Below are 16,739 nucleotides of genomic sequence, written 5' to 3'. Positions count from 1 at the left end.
TGTCGTGGATATTGTGTTCTAATTGAAGTGGAGAATTTCTTTCGAAAGGCCTTTTAAACTTTCAGACCTCTTACTTATTGTACATAAATCTGTCTGATGTTGAAATAGTTCAATACAAATAATATTTTCAAAAGGAGAAACAATCTCTCCCATTCAAATATTTCTATGTCCATTTTAGGATTACTCATTGATCATTTTTCAAAACTGAAAATTCATCCAAAAAGTGATGACATTGTAATAGGATGGGTGGATAACAATAATGAATTCCTAATCCTTATAAATTTCTTACAGCGAGCTATGATTGAAGATTCTGATATGTTATTATGATATATTCCATGGGAATTGGTATAGATGAAGGAAAATACGCAGGATCTATCTTGTAGCATAGGCTATAATAAACGTTTATTATAATAGATTTGTTTGTTCAATTAGCGGTGGTTGAATCTGTGAGGCCACACATCAACAATACCTCGTCATAATTTAATAATGCAACGCCTCGTTTAATCTAATATTAATTACAGTTGTTTGTTCTCCCTCAGGCTAAGTTTAATTAGAAACATACATCTATATGATGTTGTGGTCAGCTTGAGGCTTACCATAGTTTATGGATTAAATCCATTGTAAAGTTAGCTCAGTCATGTTGCTAACACAGAATTAGTGGAAGAGCGGCTTGTGGGATTTCAGTTTCTCAGCGCACGCGAAATCTTTGCACTATCCGGCAGATGAAAACCGGAGGGAAATCCAGTTGTTTACTCACTGGCTATGAAGGGGATGCTCCATGCTCCGCACACTCTGCAAACACATTCGTTAAACGAGGAGAAATGAGCACCTCTCACTTCCACGCGTACATTCACCTCTGTCCGTCATTCTTTATTACCTCCTACTTTCATTTCCACCTCACTCAGATTTTTTTCCTCAATTCAGTTTGCTATATTTGTAGCTGTCATCCCCATGGAACACGTGTATCCACATGCTTCTTCTCCACGAGGAAATGTCACAGCTCAATAATAACTAAGTAGATCAGAAAATATTTATTGAATTGGTCTTTTTCCTGCTACAACTTCGATTTTCTCTGTAAGTTGTGTATTGATTTATTGTGCCTGTTTTGTGTGTATGTATATAATTATATTTATTGTAATCCACTGCTCTATGCTTGTTCTGTATCCATTATTTGGTGGTAGTTTCCTTGATACTTACCTGTCACTTCTGCCTTCAAGTATAGAATAACCAATCGATAAGGCCTATCGATGAAAATAACAAATATAACGAATTCAACAATTAAAGCAGAGAGTGGCATCTGCTTTAATTGTTGAATTCGTTATATTCATTATTTATCTATTTCAATATTTGTATCTATTATTATTTAAAATACTTCGTAATCTTATAACATAGGTAACGCTATAACCAATGATAGATACAAGAAAAGTTGATGAGATCTGAAAATTGGATAAAAATCGAAAGAGTTTGAAAGAAGGTTGAGAGCTGTTTGATTGTTTAGGCCTATTGAACAATTTTCGGAACGGGACTCACAGAGATTGTAGGACTTAATGTAAACAAGTAAAACTTTTAGAAAAGGAGATGAAGGTTAACTGGGCTACCTCCACTTTATAATCAGCCCAAGCAAGATAATAGTAATCATTATCATGTTTTTGTTTGATTACAAACTTCTCAAAAAGGGTATTATGGTGTTATTTTGCGAATAAGAAATTAAGTAGCCCTGAATATATTATATGTGTTAAAAAAAAGAAGTAAATATTTTACTTACTTATTTATTTGTTGATACAATTAGAAATCATATGAATATGATCGGGATAGAACAACAGGCATAGCCCAAAACTATTCTGTTCCCAAATTTTGATAAATAATAGAATGTATTATAATAAAATATTTTACATGTATTATTTCTATTGTAATCATAAAAGTGAGTTGGTAATGTAAAGCGTTCAATGTAATTTTATAATGAATCCGTGAATGAGTGATTAAATTATCTAATTCAAGATTAATCGTTGCATACAATATATTGATTGATCGTAAATCGTCTATTGAATATTTCAAAATAATCATTTTGATATGAAATCTTTTATAAATAAATAAATAAATAATAAATGTTTATTTCCCAAAAAAACTAAAACTACAACATCAATTACAAAAATATTAGATAAATTACAATATTACATACAATAGTTAGTTACAAAAGATTCTTACAATGTGTTCTCTACTTGTTTAGTTTTTCTGTGTGGAAATTGACCTACTCCACTATGGCGTACCATGTTCTAGAGTAGGTTTTGTTAGTTTTTTTTTGTGTATTATCAATTAGTTAGTGTTTAGTAAGTCATTAGGTGGTTAGTTGTTATTTGAAATAATGTTTTCTATGTTCTGTCTTCCTTTGCTCATCAACCAATTGTGTACTATTGCTTTGAACTTTCTAGGAAGATTAATCTGTTTAAAGTTTGCAGGAAGTAGATTATATAATTTTGGTGCTAAATGATTGAAATGTCTCTGGTATAGTGCCTTCCTTGCAACACTGGTGATGAGAAGATTCCTGTATCTGGTGTTGTGGTTGTGGTTTCTAGTTTGAAATGCTGTTGGGTTCTTGTGTAATCTGCATAGTATCTCCTTGGAGTAAAGCTGTCTTGCATCCATCACGTCAAACTCATTGAATAGCTGGTCTGATGAATAGCGTGGAGTCTTCTGGTTGATGACCCTCATGATCAGCTTCTGCACCCTGAGGAGCGGTTCAATGTGCAAGAAGCTTGCACCTCCCCATCCCACAATCCCATACAGCATGAGGGACTGTGCTAGAGAGAAGTAGACAACCCTCAGACATCCCTTGTCGACCAGTGTCCTCAGAATCCTGAATCTGTAAATGGTCTTCCTCAGTCTCCCGCATAATTCATTGAGATGATGATCCCAGCGCAGAAAAGAGTCCATAGTAACTCCCAGGTATTTCTGTGACTGTTTCCTGTGAACTGTGTATGAAGTGTTATTCCATTGATTCTTGATTACTATCTCATCTCCTGTTGGCTGTCCATGTTGAGTCGCCGAAAATGTCAGAAAGAAGGTTTTCTCATGGTTCAATGTTAGCAGATTTTCAGCCAACCAGCGAGACACCCTCTGAAGTCCAGTCTCGGCTTCTCCCCAGGTCATCTCCCAGGTCGGTTCAGAGAACAGTATAACAGTATCATCTGCAAAGGTGGTGATTGATCCATTTATTACCCTGTTGCATAATGGATTTATGTAGAGAAGAAAAAGAATTGGTCCTAGTACTATTCCTTGTGGCACTCCAAACTTTACAGTCAGCTTGTTGCTTATACATCCATTGACTCTGACACATTGTGTTCGGTTTGATAGGTAGCTCTTGAAAAGATTCCATGCGACTCCTCTTATTCCATAGTTATCAAGCCTTGAAAGAAGAATGTCATGTGACACCGTATCAAAAGCCTTCTTTAAATCTAAGAATACTGCTAATGGTTTCTCTTCAATGTTTATTTTATCGGCAATCTCAGTGGTCACATAGTGGATAGCATCATTTGTACTGCGACTAGATCTAAAACCATATTGATTTGGTGATAGAAGATTATTTTTTTCAAGAAAGCTGATCAGTCTTGTTTTGATACACTTTTCAAAAATTTTTGATAATGTACTGAGTAATGATATGGGTCTGTAGCAATTCATATCTTTCTTATCTCCTGTTTTGAAGATTGGACAAATGACAGCTTCCTTAAGACACTGTGGAAAAACACTTTCCTCAAAAATTATGTTTGCAATATGTGTTAAAGGCTTGGCAAGTATAGTATTATTCTGTTTGAAAAAATCTGGTTTTAAATTATCGAGTCCAGGTGCACTATTAGCTTTAAGACTATTAATGATTTTTATCATTTCGTCCTCACTGACAGGTGTAAAGAATAATGACCGGCAGACTATCTGATCAGCTGCCGCATGCTCATCTGCGCCATTACAATCGCTATTTAGAATGTCCTGGGCCAGTTTTGATCCAATACTAATAAAAAATTCATTGAAAGAATTTGCCATATCTTTATCATCATCTCCCAATTTCAATTCTCTCCCTCCCAAGTTGATTTGGTGGATTTGTGTTTTTGGCCGTTGCACTTCGGTTATTTCTCTTATTACTTCCCATGTTTGCTTAGAGTTGCTGGAAGTTTCAAATCGCCTTGAAAAGTACTGTTTCTTTGCATTTTCTATCACAGTTGTTAGTAGATTTCTGTACCTTCTATAATACTCTCTAAGCTGTAGATTCGCTGTATTATTCTTGCTTTGCCTGTGTAATTTATCTCTCTTCCTTATTGATGTAATTAATCCATTTGTAATCCAAGGCTTAATTTTTCTTTTTGTGTGCGATACTCTATTAATAACTTTACATTCTTCTGTGTATTTCTTCAGTATTTCTATCATTTCCTTCAAAGCACTATCAGCGCATTCCTGCAGGTACACGGAATTCCAGGTCTCATTCGTTAGTGCTAATGAAAGTTTATTATAATCAATACTTTCATAGTAGTGTTTTCTTCTGTTGTGATTGTGTTCCACCGCATCATATTTAATTCCCAGAATAGTTATAAAATGATCTGTGATAGAATTTGGGAAAACTATTGGTATTATATTTTTTTTTAAAGTTTATCAGAATATGATCTATACATGAAGCGCTATTATTTCCAATACGAGTTGCCTTCTTTATACAATGTAGGAATCCATATTCACTGAGTAGATTATCATAGTCTTCCAGTTGCCTGTGCTGATTTGGTTCTTTAGTGTTGATGTTCAAATCTCCTAGAACGATGTGAAAATGCTTTCCATTATCATCCAAAATCTGCCTCAGATCAATGAGAAATTCTGTTAAGTCAAAGTGTGATGGAGATCTATATAACGCTGTTATAACAAAAGTATCTTTCCCAATTTTTAAATGCATATTCAAACAGTTGGCTTGCCTAACTGCAATTTCTTTTATTTCGACAAAGTAGTCGGATTTGACATAGATTATTACTCCATCATTCTGTAGAATATTGTTTTCTGTTTTGTGGCAGGTATAATTATTAATTGATTTCAACGAAACACCACCAGCAATCCAGCATTCCGTTAAGACTATCACGTCGAAATCCACGTTCAGGTCTTCCAGTTGAATAAGAAATTCTTCAAAATTTTTATTTTAGTTTCTTCCAGTGTGAAACCACTCGCATTCATGGAAAAAAATTGATGCAAATTTAGCAAAATAATCGATTGATTAGTTAGCAGAAAAGGAAGTCCAGATACAGGAATATTCGAATTGTGATAAATATTCTCGTGTACTTGAACTTCCTCCTTTTTGAGAATTTTATTCATTATTTTGAGTGAATGCGTAAACCTGCTGTATTACAATTTGGAGTGGAGATATTTGAATCTATTCTTTCTCTCTTAAAATACAGTATAGTTCTGTACCGTAAAGTGCACTAATTTTAATTGAACCTTTTTTCCTTCAGCTTACATTTTTTCAGGCGAAGTAATTTTCAATAGAAATCACCCTAGAAAATTTTCTCGAAAAATTGTTGATGTCGTCCATGCGTTTTAGTCGCCTAGATAATCGAGTATTCCAAGCTGAATACTTCTTGCCTTTGAAAGGTAGATAAGCAATACTTTCTCTGGTAAGAATCTTCAAAGATAAGAAATGGGATTGAGTTATTTGTTCTTCGAGAGAAAATAATTAAAAATGGAGAGCCACAAAGAAGATTGCGTCTTATATCCTTAATTAAAGATGTTTGTCATTTCAGGTGTGAATAGACTGTGAACCTAAGCAGCTCAGCTATTCTGCGAAAATGAGAGTTTGAACTGATCGTGAGGCAGCACAGAATAGCCCATTCTGGGATGATTCTAAAAGGAAATACCAGCGGGAAAGTAATTTCCCGATGGTTCCAACTCGACCAGAGTGTTGAAAGGCTGAGTGGGTTCCAGTGAGAATGCTACTCCAATTTTATTTACTGTAGAATCGAACGATTGTCAATCCCCAAAGAGATTGCGATAGAGGAATTAACTCGATTGAGCTCTCTTCTATTTCGGCCATTCTCTACTAGTTCAATTCACACTCTAATACCCTCATAAACCTCACAGTAATTCTACCGTTCAATTAAACGTCGCATAGGTCCTTGTCCTCATCCAAAGAGGAATTATTTTATACCATGGGGGCGATCTGTTGAACGATTGTAAATATTTTAAAACAGGAGTGAATATTCTGAACTGAAAAGTATCTTAGTGTGAATTCAATTTTCAATCTCCCATTAACGATTGCGAGGAAATGATTTAATTAAAACTCCTTTCATCACTGAGAATATCACCTCATTTTCACAGTCTGCCATGCTATGTTTTATTCTTGAGTTTTTTCTCTCTTCTTAGAAGGCATTTGTTCTTTCTCATGTCTAAGGATAACGGACCCTTAATTATAATTATTTATGATGAAATAATTATTAGAGGATATTTTTCCAGTACAGTGAGAGTTACTGATGGAGTATTATTCAACAATTGCTAATGTTTCTCTATTGTTTGTAATATGTTTTTTGATAATAAAAATTCATCATTTATCCAAGTTAAGCACTCAAAACTGGTTATAGCTTCTGTGATATTGAGAGAAAGATGTGGGTATTCAGGAAATGAACTCAACTGACACTAAAACCTCCAGAAAATGTAGTTAGCAATGCATAACTGACCTCGATGACATCCAAAATGTAACTCTTCAACTCCAATTTAAACTTGTTTCATACTTCTAGACCCGGTTGCAAAAAGTCTGTAAAATTTCAACGGTGAATAGATGAATGTCAAATGCCACGAAAACCAACCAGATAAGCGGAAAACGTCTATAATTAGCACAAATAATTTTTATCATGTGGCACGCTTTCTTTAGATTTTATTAGAGAAAACATTGAGAATAAAATAAAGGAGTTCCTAAATTGTTATCTTCCAACCTGATAATTTGTAATTAGTGATTCATATCACACATCATGTAACAAAACCGCCTCAAGCATGTTCAGGATAAAAATACACGAAAGACATCATGATGCAACTACTGAACTAATTAACTTGAAATTTTGCATAAAGATTTTGAATTCACCGTGGATGGACATTGACTTATTTTTCGTTATTAATTTATTCTATTAATCCAATTTCCAATTTGAGACAAAATTAGGAAATTGAAGAAGTATTAGGGAATAGCCTGTTTTCTCTTCCGACTCTTGTATTGTTTGCTTTATTGAATAAATAAATAGATAAATCAAATAATTCTAATTTAATAATTAAAACAAATTTATACAATTAGTGATTCAAAATTTACGTAACTAAAAGCCCAACCATACAGGTGACTCTGTAGCTTATAGTTGGTAGCGAGCGCGGTTCATGAATCAAAGTTTGCGACTTTGAGACATATCAAAGACATATTTTTTTTTTGTTGTAAATTTCCAACTTTCATAAAGATCTTCATGAGAGTTGAAAATTTCAATAATTATTATTCTTTTTTTCATGTTTCCTGGACATAAGGAGACTGTATTTTATAACACCAAATTTTCCCCAGTGCAAAGAATGGGTTACATGCTAGCGATTAATACGATGCGATGAGATATTCATTCAACACAGCATTTCCACAAAAACAGTTGAATATCCTCATAAAAAACATGAAATAAATACAGTACAGAGAAAGCAGGTAGGCCTACTGTACACAATTACTTGATAATGGCATCATGGCCGAAAAATGTCATAAGTTAAGAATTTAAAAAAAGAGTACTTGGTTCATTTTTTTTATTTCTATCCAAGAGTAGCCCTAACGATAAAATACAACTGTACACAAAATATGTCTTGAAAATAGTGCAGGTAATAGAATAACCTTTGACTATAAATAAAGTGTGATTTGCCAAGATGACGTTGTATGCCTATAATGTGACGTGTGATGTCATGATGTTGTGATGTGTGCAGGTCACCGAGCACACACCATGTACGTGGGCGTACACGTGCCTGGAGGTGGCGGCCACAAGCGACACCGTCGACACCACAAGCACCACCACAAGACCAACGACCAAGTCAGCGATGACGAGGAGAGACAGAGTGAGTCACAACTGTCATTTATGTCTAGAATTTCAAGTTTAATGTTTCTGCTACATTCAGCTTTGTAACTAACCAAAGAGAAAATGGGAGTAACAACTATCATTCATGTGTATAATATTTCTAGTGTAAAGTTCCTGTTATTTCAAAGTTAAAGCCACTTGTTATTTGATTCGTAACTGACATAACATCTGGTTGATTCACTGAAACATGCAATTTTATAATTAGTTATTAAATAATTGGTTTTATTGTATTTTTGTAGCCTGGTATTTCTCACCGTGAATAGGTTGATATTCAATTAAATATTTTATAAAAATTGAATTTGATATTATTAATTTTCTTAATCTGTAAGTTAAAAACCAATTTAGTTAATAGATTACTCAATCATTGTATTTCAACCCTGGTACTTCTCACCACCAACAGGTTTAAGTCTCATGTAATATTTAGTTTTTAGGTATGTTGGAAAACGAATAATTTCAATTCAAGTTCTCTATATTGTCACGTTATTCTTTATATAAAAATAACGATTAGCCTCCTGCTTGGCATCAGTCGGTAAAGCATGAGATTTAATATAATTAGGTCGTGGTTTTCTAATAGTATTCAGTCTTATAAATCTTTCTAGGCTCAGATATGGGCTTCTCCTATAACTCTTGTAATTCAATAAATAATAAATATATATAAAAATGATACTTATACTATAGAGATGAGGAATAAAAAATAAATTGCACACCATGAAAATTTCACACATATATTACACAAATAATGCAAAGATCAATCGAGGCAAAAAATATATATAGAGCGATAAAAAATATAATATAAAAATAGAACAATGTTTGAAATCAATAAAAATATCACAGGCTAACTTTATATTCTAAATTTATGGCACGAATCATTACCATGTGCCTTTATCTTGAAATCATATGCATTCTTTGGCATGTAGCTGTGACATGTACTTGCTAATACTTGTCTGCTTGGATAATTCAATCATAAATATGTGCTCTAAGATCAGCTTGATAAATTAGCCACTAATAATCCAAATATATCTATATATTAAAATCTCTAGTATTTAGTAGATTTATTTGTATCGAATATATATTTTTATCTCAGGGTGTAAGATTCGGCACCTGACGGAATAGGTAGAGCCATTCATCTAGTGAATTAGAACTATGATAAATTATCGCAAATTGTATTGCAAAAATTAAATATTGTATGCATACGTTTGATAGCCTAGATTTCGTACTTCTTTGATTAAATAGAAATTTCTAAAATATTGATCTATATTTTTCTTTCAATTAAATACCTTTAATACTAATTTTTTACTTGCGCAAGTATTACTCTTATTAATTTCTCAATTTATAATAACCCTTTCGGCGAGCTAGCTTTGATCATCAGATTATTTCGAAGCACTAGGGCGCCCATCACTAAATTCAAATTTAAATCACTCACGTGTCGAAAATCTTCTTGTAAGCCGCCGATGTCGATCCAATTCCATGTGGTCCGGGAATATGGTAGCCGGAATCGTCTCCTCCAAGGGGTTATAAATTTAATTATAATGAAAAATGACTTCTGCTTCACAATAGCATCACGAAGTCTTCTTAAGAAATTTAATAATTTACTTTAACTTTAACTTTTACAAAATTATTAATAAGGTACTTCGCTCTAAAATATTTGGGGTCCTCTTATGGTGGCATCTGGCTGGCGAGTGTGTTGGTTCTCCCTTCTCAAGTTTTACAGATCCTCTTTCCGACTTTCAAATTAGCATAAAATTTAAATATCTCAATCCTCCGCCATTAAATTCAAATAGATCTTACAAAGAATGCCAAAATATTGCTTAGATTATATGATTAATAATTTCTTTGCATTCGAGCCATATTGATAACATAGATTACACAAATTTTTACACAAAATCTACTACAATTATATAAATATATATAAATATTTTTGAATCGGCCTACAGTTGCCGCCTATTAACTGCCGTTTTACTATTGGTGCATGCAAATTTTATTAGGTATTCATGCGCCTGGTAACTCTTATTTCCTGAATACATTAAATTATTTTTATTTGGTTTTTTATTTATGCTCTTTGCATGCTAGTTAATATTTTATATATTAATATTAATTCCATGCTAACTAATAATTAGCCACGTGGACGGGTGTTTTCTCACATTGCACACCGTCTGAATGCAATAAAGCTCTGCCAAGGGGTTTTGGTCAGATTCTACGTTCTTCGGTTTGATCGATCTCTAGGTCACCGATCTGTGAATACATCTATCTAACCTCAATCTTCAAATATTTTATAAATAATATATTTATGAGTAGTAAACTTTCTTCAAATCCTTTTTAAGTTCTTGTACCATTTAGCCAGAACAAGCTGATGCTATCTTATCTTGATTATTATCTGCTTGGCGATATTAGCCAATTACTTTATTTTTAGACCTATTACTATTTCTGTTAGGGTTTTTCATCTACCCAGATTTAAATATGTTACACGCGCCCCTGGGTTTGAATTCAAAATATTTGAGAATCACAATGTTTTTAATGAAAACCCACCCTTCAAATACACTGATATACACTATACTTTATTTATAAATTATACTCTCCTACTTCTATCACATTTCGCAGTCATATTTGCTGCATCTCCTTTATACCTTTATCAAAAACAATAACAAAATCTCCTCCTCAACACACATAAAAATATCATAAATATAAACTTCTAAACGTACTCCTCCTGACACCATTTACAACACAGTAATTTTTGAATTCGCCGCTTGCAGGGCTGCCAACTTAACTACACACATTTCATAATTCTCATAAATGATTCCTTTTAGACAATAATTTCGATTCATAAACTTCTGGGCTTATATCTTATAGTATTTCTTAGGTCTTAATATAAATAATTTTCTATACATCAGGTACAATACTTTCTTTTGCTAATGGCTCTTTGGTTTTGGTAACTGGTATTCACTTTAAATCTTTTCAGGTAACAAACGTGGCATAATTAAAAGTAATAAATATAAAAACATATAAATAAATATCGACATTAATAAATATAATAAATAACAATAATAAATAACTCTTTGGGTACAGTACTTCTTTTTATAAACATATGTTCAACAGATATTACATTCATTTGATTTGGGTGGCTTTGGTCAGCTGTTCGCTGTTCTACAATTCATAGTGTTACATGTTACAGCAGAATTTGCTATCGACTTTCATAACTAACCTAACTGCTCAATTTTTTCTCTTAAAAAGGTAATTAACAAATTTTAATTTTATTATCCCCGCTTGTGTCCTTTTTTATCTGATGTATATAATTTAATTACATATTTAAAAATTGTTCTTTTCCTTATTGCAGGCTTCTGACGGCTGGAAGGAATTAAAACATTGGATTGTTGCCACGAGGTCCTATACCAATTTTAAATTTATTAAGGAAGGTTAGTAATTGGCTTGATAGTGTTGTTTTCCTTTGACTTCTTATCATATTTATTTCAAATTCTGTGATATGGCTTAATATTGGCTACATTTTCCCACCAAACAATGTGCGTGTTCTCACTCTCTTGTAACTGAACTGTGTTATGCTGCGATATGGCTACTATAGTGAATGGCCCTGAATAAATTAAAAAGAATTTGCGAGTTACTTTCTCTAAAGCATTTGATAACCTGTGGCTCTTTACTAAAACTTCATCTCCAATGTTATATGAAAATATTTTATAAGCTCGGTCGTGGAATCTCTTTCTGCTATCTGCCTTCTGCTCTAGCTTTAACCTTACCAGATGATGGATATTGGGGTTTGATAACTTACTCACTTCTGATCTTGGAAAATCAATTAATTTTTCGATAAATGTATTATTCCTTTTACCGAATATGATCTCGTAAGGCGTACGACCGGTGCTTTCATTTAGGCTATTATTATAGCATTCTTCTAAAAATGGTATATACCTAACCCATTGTTGGTGTTTTTCATTACAGTACGTCCGCATAAAACGAGAGATTTCTGCCATACGTCGCTCCACTGGGTTAGCGCTGGGGCTGTAAAGAGATGTCCTCGACCATTTAATATTAGCCAGGTGAAGTATTTCTTTCCACTGCTTGCTACAAAAATAGGTTGCGTTGTCTGATAGTACTCGTTTGGGCTTTCCTACTTCACTTGTCCATCTTTCCGTTATGCATCGGGCCAAAACTTCTCCGGTCAATTTGCCTATGGGAAATAGCATGGTATATTTTGAAAAAACACATGTAAGAACGAATATGTATTTTTTTCCGTATTGCGCCATGGGCAATGGACCATATATATCCGCTGATATCAATTCTAATGGTGCGCTGGGGAGAATGGGATTCATTTCACCTCTGATATGGTATCGCGGGTATTTGGCTTTCTGGCATATATCGCAAGCTTTCACTATTTTGGCCACTTTTTTATGCATGCTTTTAAAATAACAGCTTTCTTTTAGTAGGTGGAGGGTCTTCGTAGTTCCAAAATGTCCAATGCGTTCGTGAGCTTCTTTTATCAAATCTGTTTCCATATTAGCGGGGATAATTAGGCGCCAGTCGTAAGTATTTTTAGCCGGTCGGTGGAACATAAATCCTTTGTAGCGGGTATACTGTCGCAGGTAGTCGGGCGGTTCGGCAGCTCCTTCTTCCATCAGTTCACGGATCCGGGACAGTCTTGGGTCTTCATATTGGGCGATACGGATTCTTTCAGGTGTTAACATGGCGGTATGAATTCGTGGTTGGATATTGGGAGGATACGGTATGCTTTCTCCACTTTTTACGGCAAAACATCTTAGATTGGTATCTTGACAATATGTAGCGTCTATTTCTCTGGATAGAAAGTCGGCGGTCTGATTTTTCTTTCCTGGCAGATGGGTCAATTCGATGTCGTATTCTTGAAGCGCAAGAAACCATCTAGATAAGCGGTTGTGATTCAATTTGGCTGTCTTGAAAAATGTTAAGGCTTTGTGGTCGGTATTGATAAATATCTTATTGCCGAGTAACAATGTCCGGTACTTAATACATACTTCCACAATACTCAACAACTCTTTTTCGGTCACAGAATAACGACGCTGGGCTGGATTAAGTGTCTTACTAAAAAATGCTAACACTCCTTTCTCTCCTTGCTCATCTTCTTGGAAAATCTCTGCGCCTATCGCATAATCTGATGCATCGACATTCAAGAAAAAAGGTTTCTTTAGGTTAGGGTGTTTCAACACGACGGAATTTAGGAAGGCTTCTTTTAGTTGTTGGAATATAATCTCTTCTTTGTTAGTCCAAACCAAGGCTTGGTACTAGACAGTATATGACTGAGTTGAGCAGTGTAGTGTGACATTTGTTTATTAAAACGGCGGTAGAATTGTAAAAATCCAATAAACTTTTGCAATTGTTTACGGTTGGTTGGTGATGGAAATTGTCTGATGGCTAATAATTTGTCCGGGTCCTGTGATATGCCAGTGGGTGTAATTATGTGTCCTAGGTATTTCACCTCTCTCGCAAAAAATTCACACTTAGATAATTTGAGTTTCAATCCGCAATTTATCAATCTATCAAATACTATATCTAAATGTTTGCAATGTTCACGTATATTCTGTGAGGCTATTAATCCATCGTCCACGTATAATGTACAGTAGTCACTGATATCGTCTCCTAGCGCCTGTCTCAAACATCGTATGAATATAGCCATAGCATTTCTTAATCCAAACGCTAAACGAGTGAACCTATAATTGCGTCCATTAAACAGGAAAGATAAATAATCGCGCGATTCCGGTGCTACTTGGACTTGCCAATATCCTGCGCTCAGATCTACCGTTGAATATATGGTCTTGCCATGGAAGGTTTGCATAACTTGTTCAATTTGGTCTGGTCCTTCTCGGTCATCATCCAATATGCGGTTCAAGGCGCGAGCGTCCAGACAGAGTCTCACGGTTCCATCCTTTTTGGCTACACACACAATCGGCAAACTATAGGGTGCTGTGGATTCTTCTATAATTCCTAGTTGTTCCATGCGAGATATTTCTGCTATGGCGGCGGATCGATAGGTGAAGGGTATGGGGTATGATTTGCGGTAATACGTGTCGTGTGGTTTAACGTTGAGTGAACATTTGAAGTGAGTAGCTAGGCCAGGTTGTTCGGAAAAAACGTCTGCATTTTTGCGGAATACTTGAATTATTTCCTGTCTAGTGTCAGGGTGCCAATCGGTACGTTGATGAATTCTGTTTATCAGTATCTCTAACAATTCTTCGGTACTAGAGTCGGCTCTTGACGGTGCTCGGTCCTTCGTTGTTAGGCTTAATACCTCCATACACTCCATAGCATTTTCCATTCCGTGGATACCCCACTCCCTCGGCACGCCTTCCATGTAGTGAGCGAAATGTACCTCAGCGATCCCTTCAGTGCGTTTCTTCAGATCAAGGGGAACTATGACTTCGTATGCTTCGGTTTCGGTAAATGCATGAAATTTCGAGGTTTGGAAATTTAAACAGGCCTGGAAGTGTTGTAGAAAATCTGTACCTATTATTATGTGCGGACCGGAAACAGGTAATACAAGAAATGTATATGCGAATCGTTGTTGTTGAAGATTTATTTCCAGTAAACATTGAGTAGTTATATGTATTCGCCGTCCTGGACTGATACCTGATACATATACGTTGGTTAACGGTAGAGTAGCTAATTTTGTTTTTTCTTTCAGACGTTGGAATAAGTCTGTTTGTATGAGGCTACATTGTGAACCACTATCTACTAATGCTTGAACCTTCATTCCATATATTTCTATATCGATATACGCTTGCATTTGTATATCCGGTAGCATGCTTTCTTTTTCCGTTTCTTCTAACAAAGTCTCCGGTAGATCATTTCTGAATGTGGTGTATGATGTTGAGATGTCTTGTTTTTCTTGGTTTGTTTCACTTGAGTTTGTGCTTGCTGTATCGGGGGTATCATATAGTCATGGTTTATTAGCTGTAGTTTTCTGTATGTCTGGTGGCGGGTCGTTGGGTGTTGGGTTCCGGGTTTTTTGTTGATTCAAACCTATTGCATGTGTTAGTGTATAGTTTGTACTTACTTGTTGAGGTGGTGGTTTATAATTTCTGTTGTAACTGTTTTGTGTATTATTATTATGTGAGTTTAATCGATCACGGCCATCATAGTGATTCCTACGATTGCTCTGCTGGGCATAGTGGTTGGTTGTACGATTTTGAAATTTTTCATTATTCCAATTACCATTTTGCCTGTGCTCATAGCGGCGTTCAAATTGGGGAGCAGATCGGTAGCGATCATATGATACCGGTTCATAATTTTGGCTGTTATGCGGATTAAATTTTGAATTATGCTGATTTGATGCGTATCTCTGGTCTGAGCGGTGGGTTGATATTGCCATTGCAGACTGTATGCCATATAAATGATTAATTAGCTGCTTGCAATCAGTAATGGGTTGTGTGGCGAGTGCCATTCTAACTTGATACGGTAGCTTCTTTAAAATAATGCTTGCTAACGCCGATTCATTAATGGGCTCGCTCAGTTGAGAATTTTTAAACTGTATGGCCGTGACGAAAGTGGTACATGCACCGTCTAGGTTAGGGTTGAAATCGCATGATATGATGTCCGCTAGCACGTCCAACTGTTTACTTCTGCTCCAATACTGTTCCAGGAAGACAGCGACAAACTCATCCAATGATGTAAATTCATGGGCTCTACTCCGAAAAAACATCAGGGGTTCGCCAATCAATAAATTAGTCAAACGGAGACGCCAAAAATTCCAAGAGGTAGGTGCAAGAGTTTGTACTAATTTTATCTGATCAATGAATGGTTGAGGTTGCAAATGGCGATCAGTGTTATCAAATTTTCCTAGTCCTTGTAATATACTATGTACGTTGAGGTTGTCTGTTTGAATTCCTTGAGGTTGTTGTTGAATATGATTTTCCAATGCTATTATTTTTTCCTGTGTGATCTGCCATTGACTATTATGTGTAATTTTATTTGCGTTTATTTCTTGATTTAGTTGAGTCAGAGTGGATTTCTGAATTAGTAGAGTTCCATTTAAAGCTTTACAGGTTTCAGTGTTTTGATTGATGCTACCTTGCAGTTGGTTCATTTTTGTGGACATATTAATCTGTTTGTTTTGTATTTCTTTAATATTGCTAATATTTTTGTCAACTGTAGTTGTTAAGTTTTGATTGGCAACGGTAATTTGTTTGTGGATTTCTTGGTGGCAATCGGCCTTAATGTTATTTGTTATATCCTGAATAGGTGTAGTGATTTGTGTATTTAAGTTGTCTATCCTTTCATTGAGTTCACATGTAACCGTATCTAACCTTTCCGATAATCCTGCCGTAACTTTATCTTGACTTTCTTTTTGTAGGGTTATCATTGCTTTTAACTCTTCCCTATGACTCTCTACTTTAGTTTCAATATTATCCAACCGTTGTTCTACTGATTTTATAGCGCCTGTGGTCTCTTTCATACCCTGTTCCACTGTCTGTTTATTTTCCTCTTTTACTGTAGCAATCTCCTTTTTAATTTCCTGCATCATACTATCCATTGTTTTTTGTAACATAATGTTGAAAGTGCTACTAGTTTGTTCCATTAGTACCTTTTGAAGCGGATCTAATTCTGTGATTGAAAATATACTTTGTTTGCCCAGGTGTGACTCGGCCTCCGGCGATGCGGGTTCTGCAGACT

At 35.0% G+C, this 16,739-nt stretch overlaps 1 protein-coding gene across 23 annotated transcripts in view; it reads left to right on the top strand.

Moving 5' to 3' along the window:
* LOC111044353 (sodium bicarbonate cotransporter 3) overlaps positions 1 to 16,739 on the top strand; it is a 112,519-nt gene that overhangs the window by 30,927 nt on the left and 64,853 nt on the right. For all 23 annotated transcript variants that reach the window (XR_005570883.1, XR_005570885.1, XR_005570882.1 and 20 more), the window contains exon 3: positions 7,945 to 8,073. Coding sequence is in view for 13 of the 23 variants with exons in the window: in XM_039424479.1 (XP_039280413.1) it covers positions 7,945 to 8,073 (129 nt within the window). In the remaining 10 variants the exon portion in view is untranslated. The remainder of the gene's footprint in view (positions 1 to 7,944; positions 8,074 to 16,739) is intronic.

This window comes from Nilaparvata lugens, chromosome 3, assembly GCF_014356525.2.
Source record: "Nilaparvata lugens isolate BPH chromosome 3, ASM1435652v1, whole genome shotgun sequence".
Classification (NCBI taxonomy): domain Eukaryota; kingdom Metazoa; phylum Arthropoda; class Insecta; order Hemiptera; family Delphacidae; genus Nilaparvata; species Nilaparvata lugens.
Note: the sequence above shows the minus strand (reverse complement) of the source record. Positions and strands in the feature narration are given on the sequence as shown.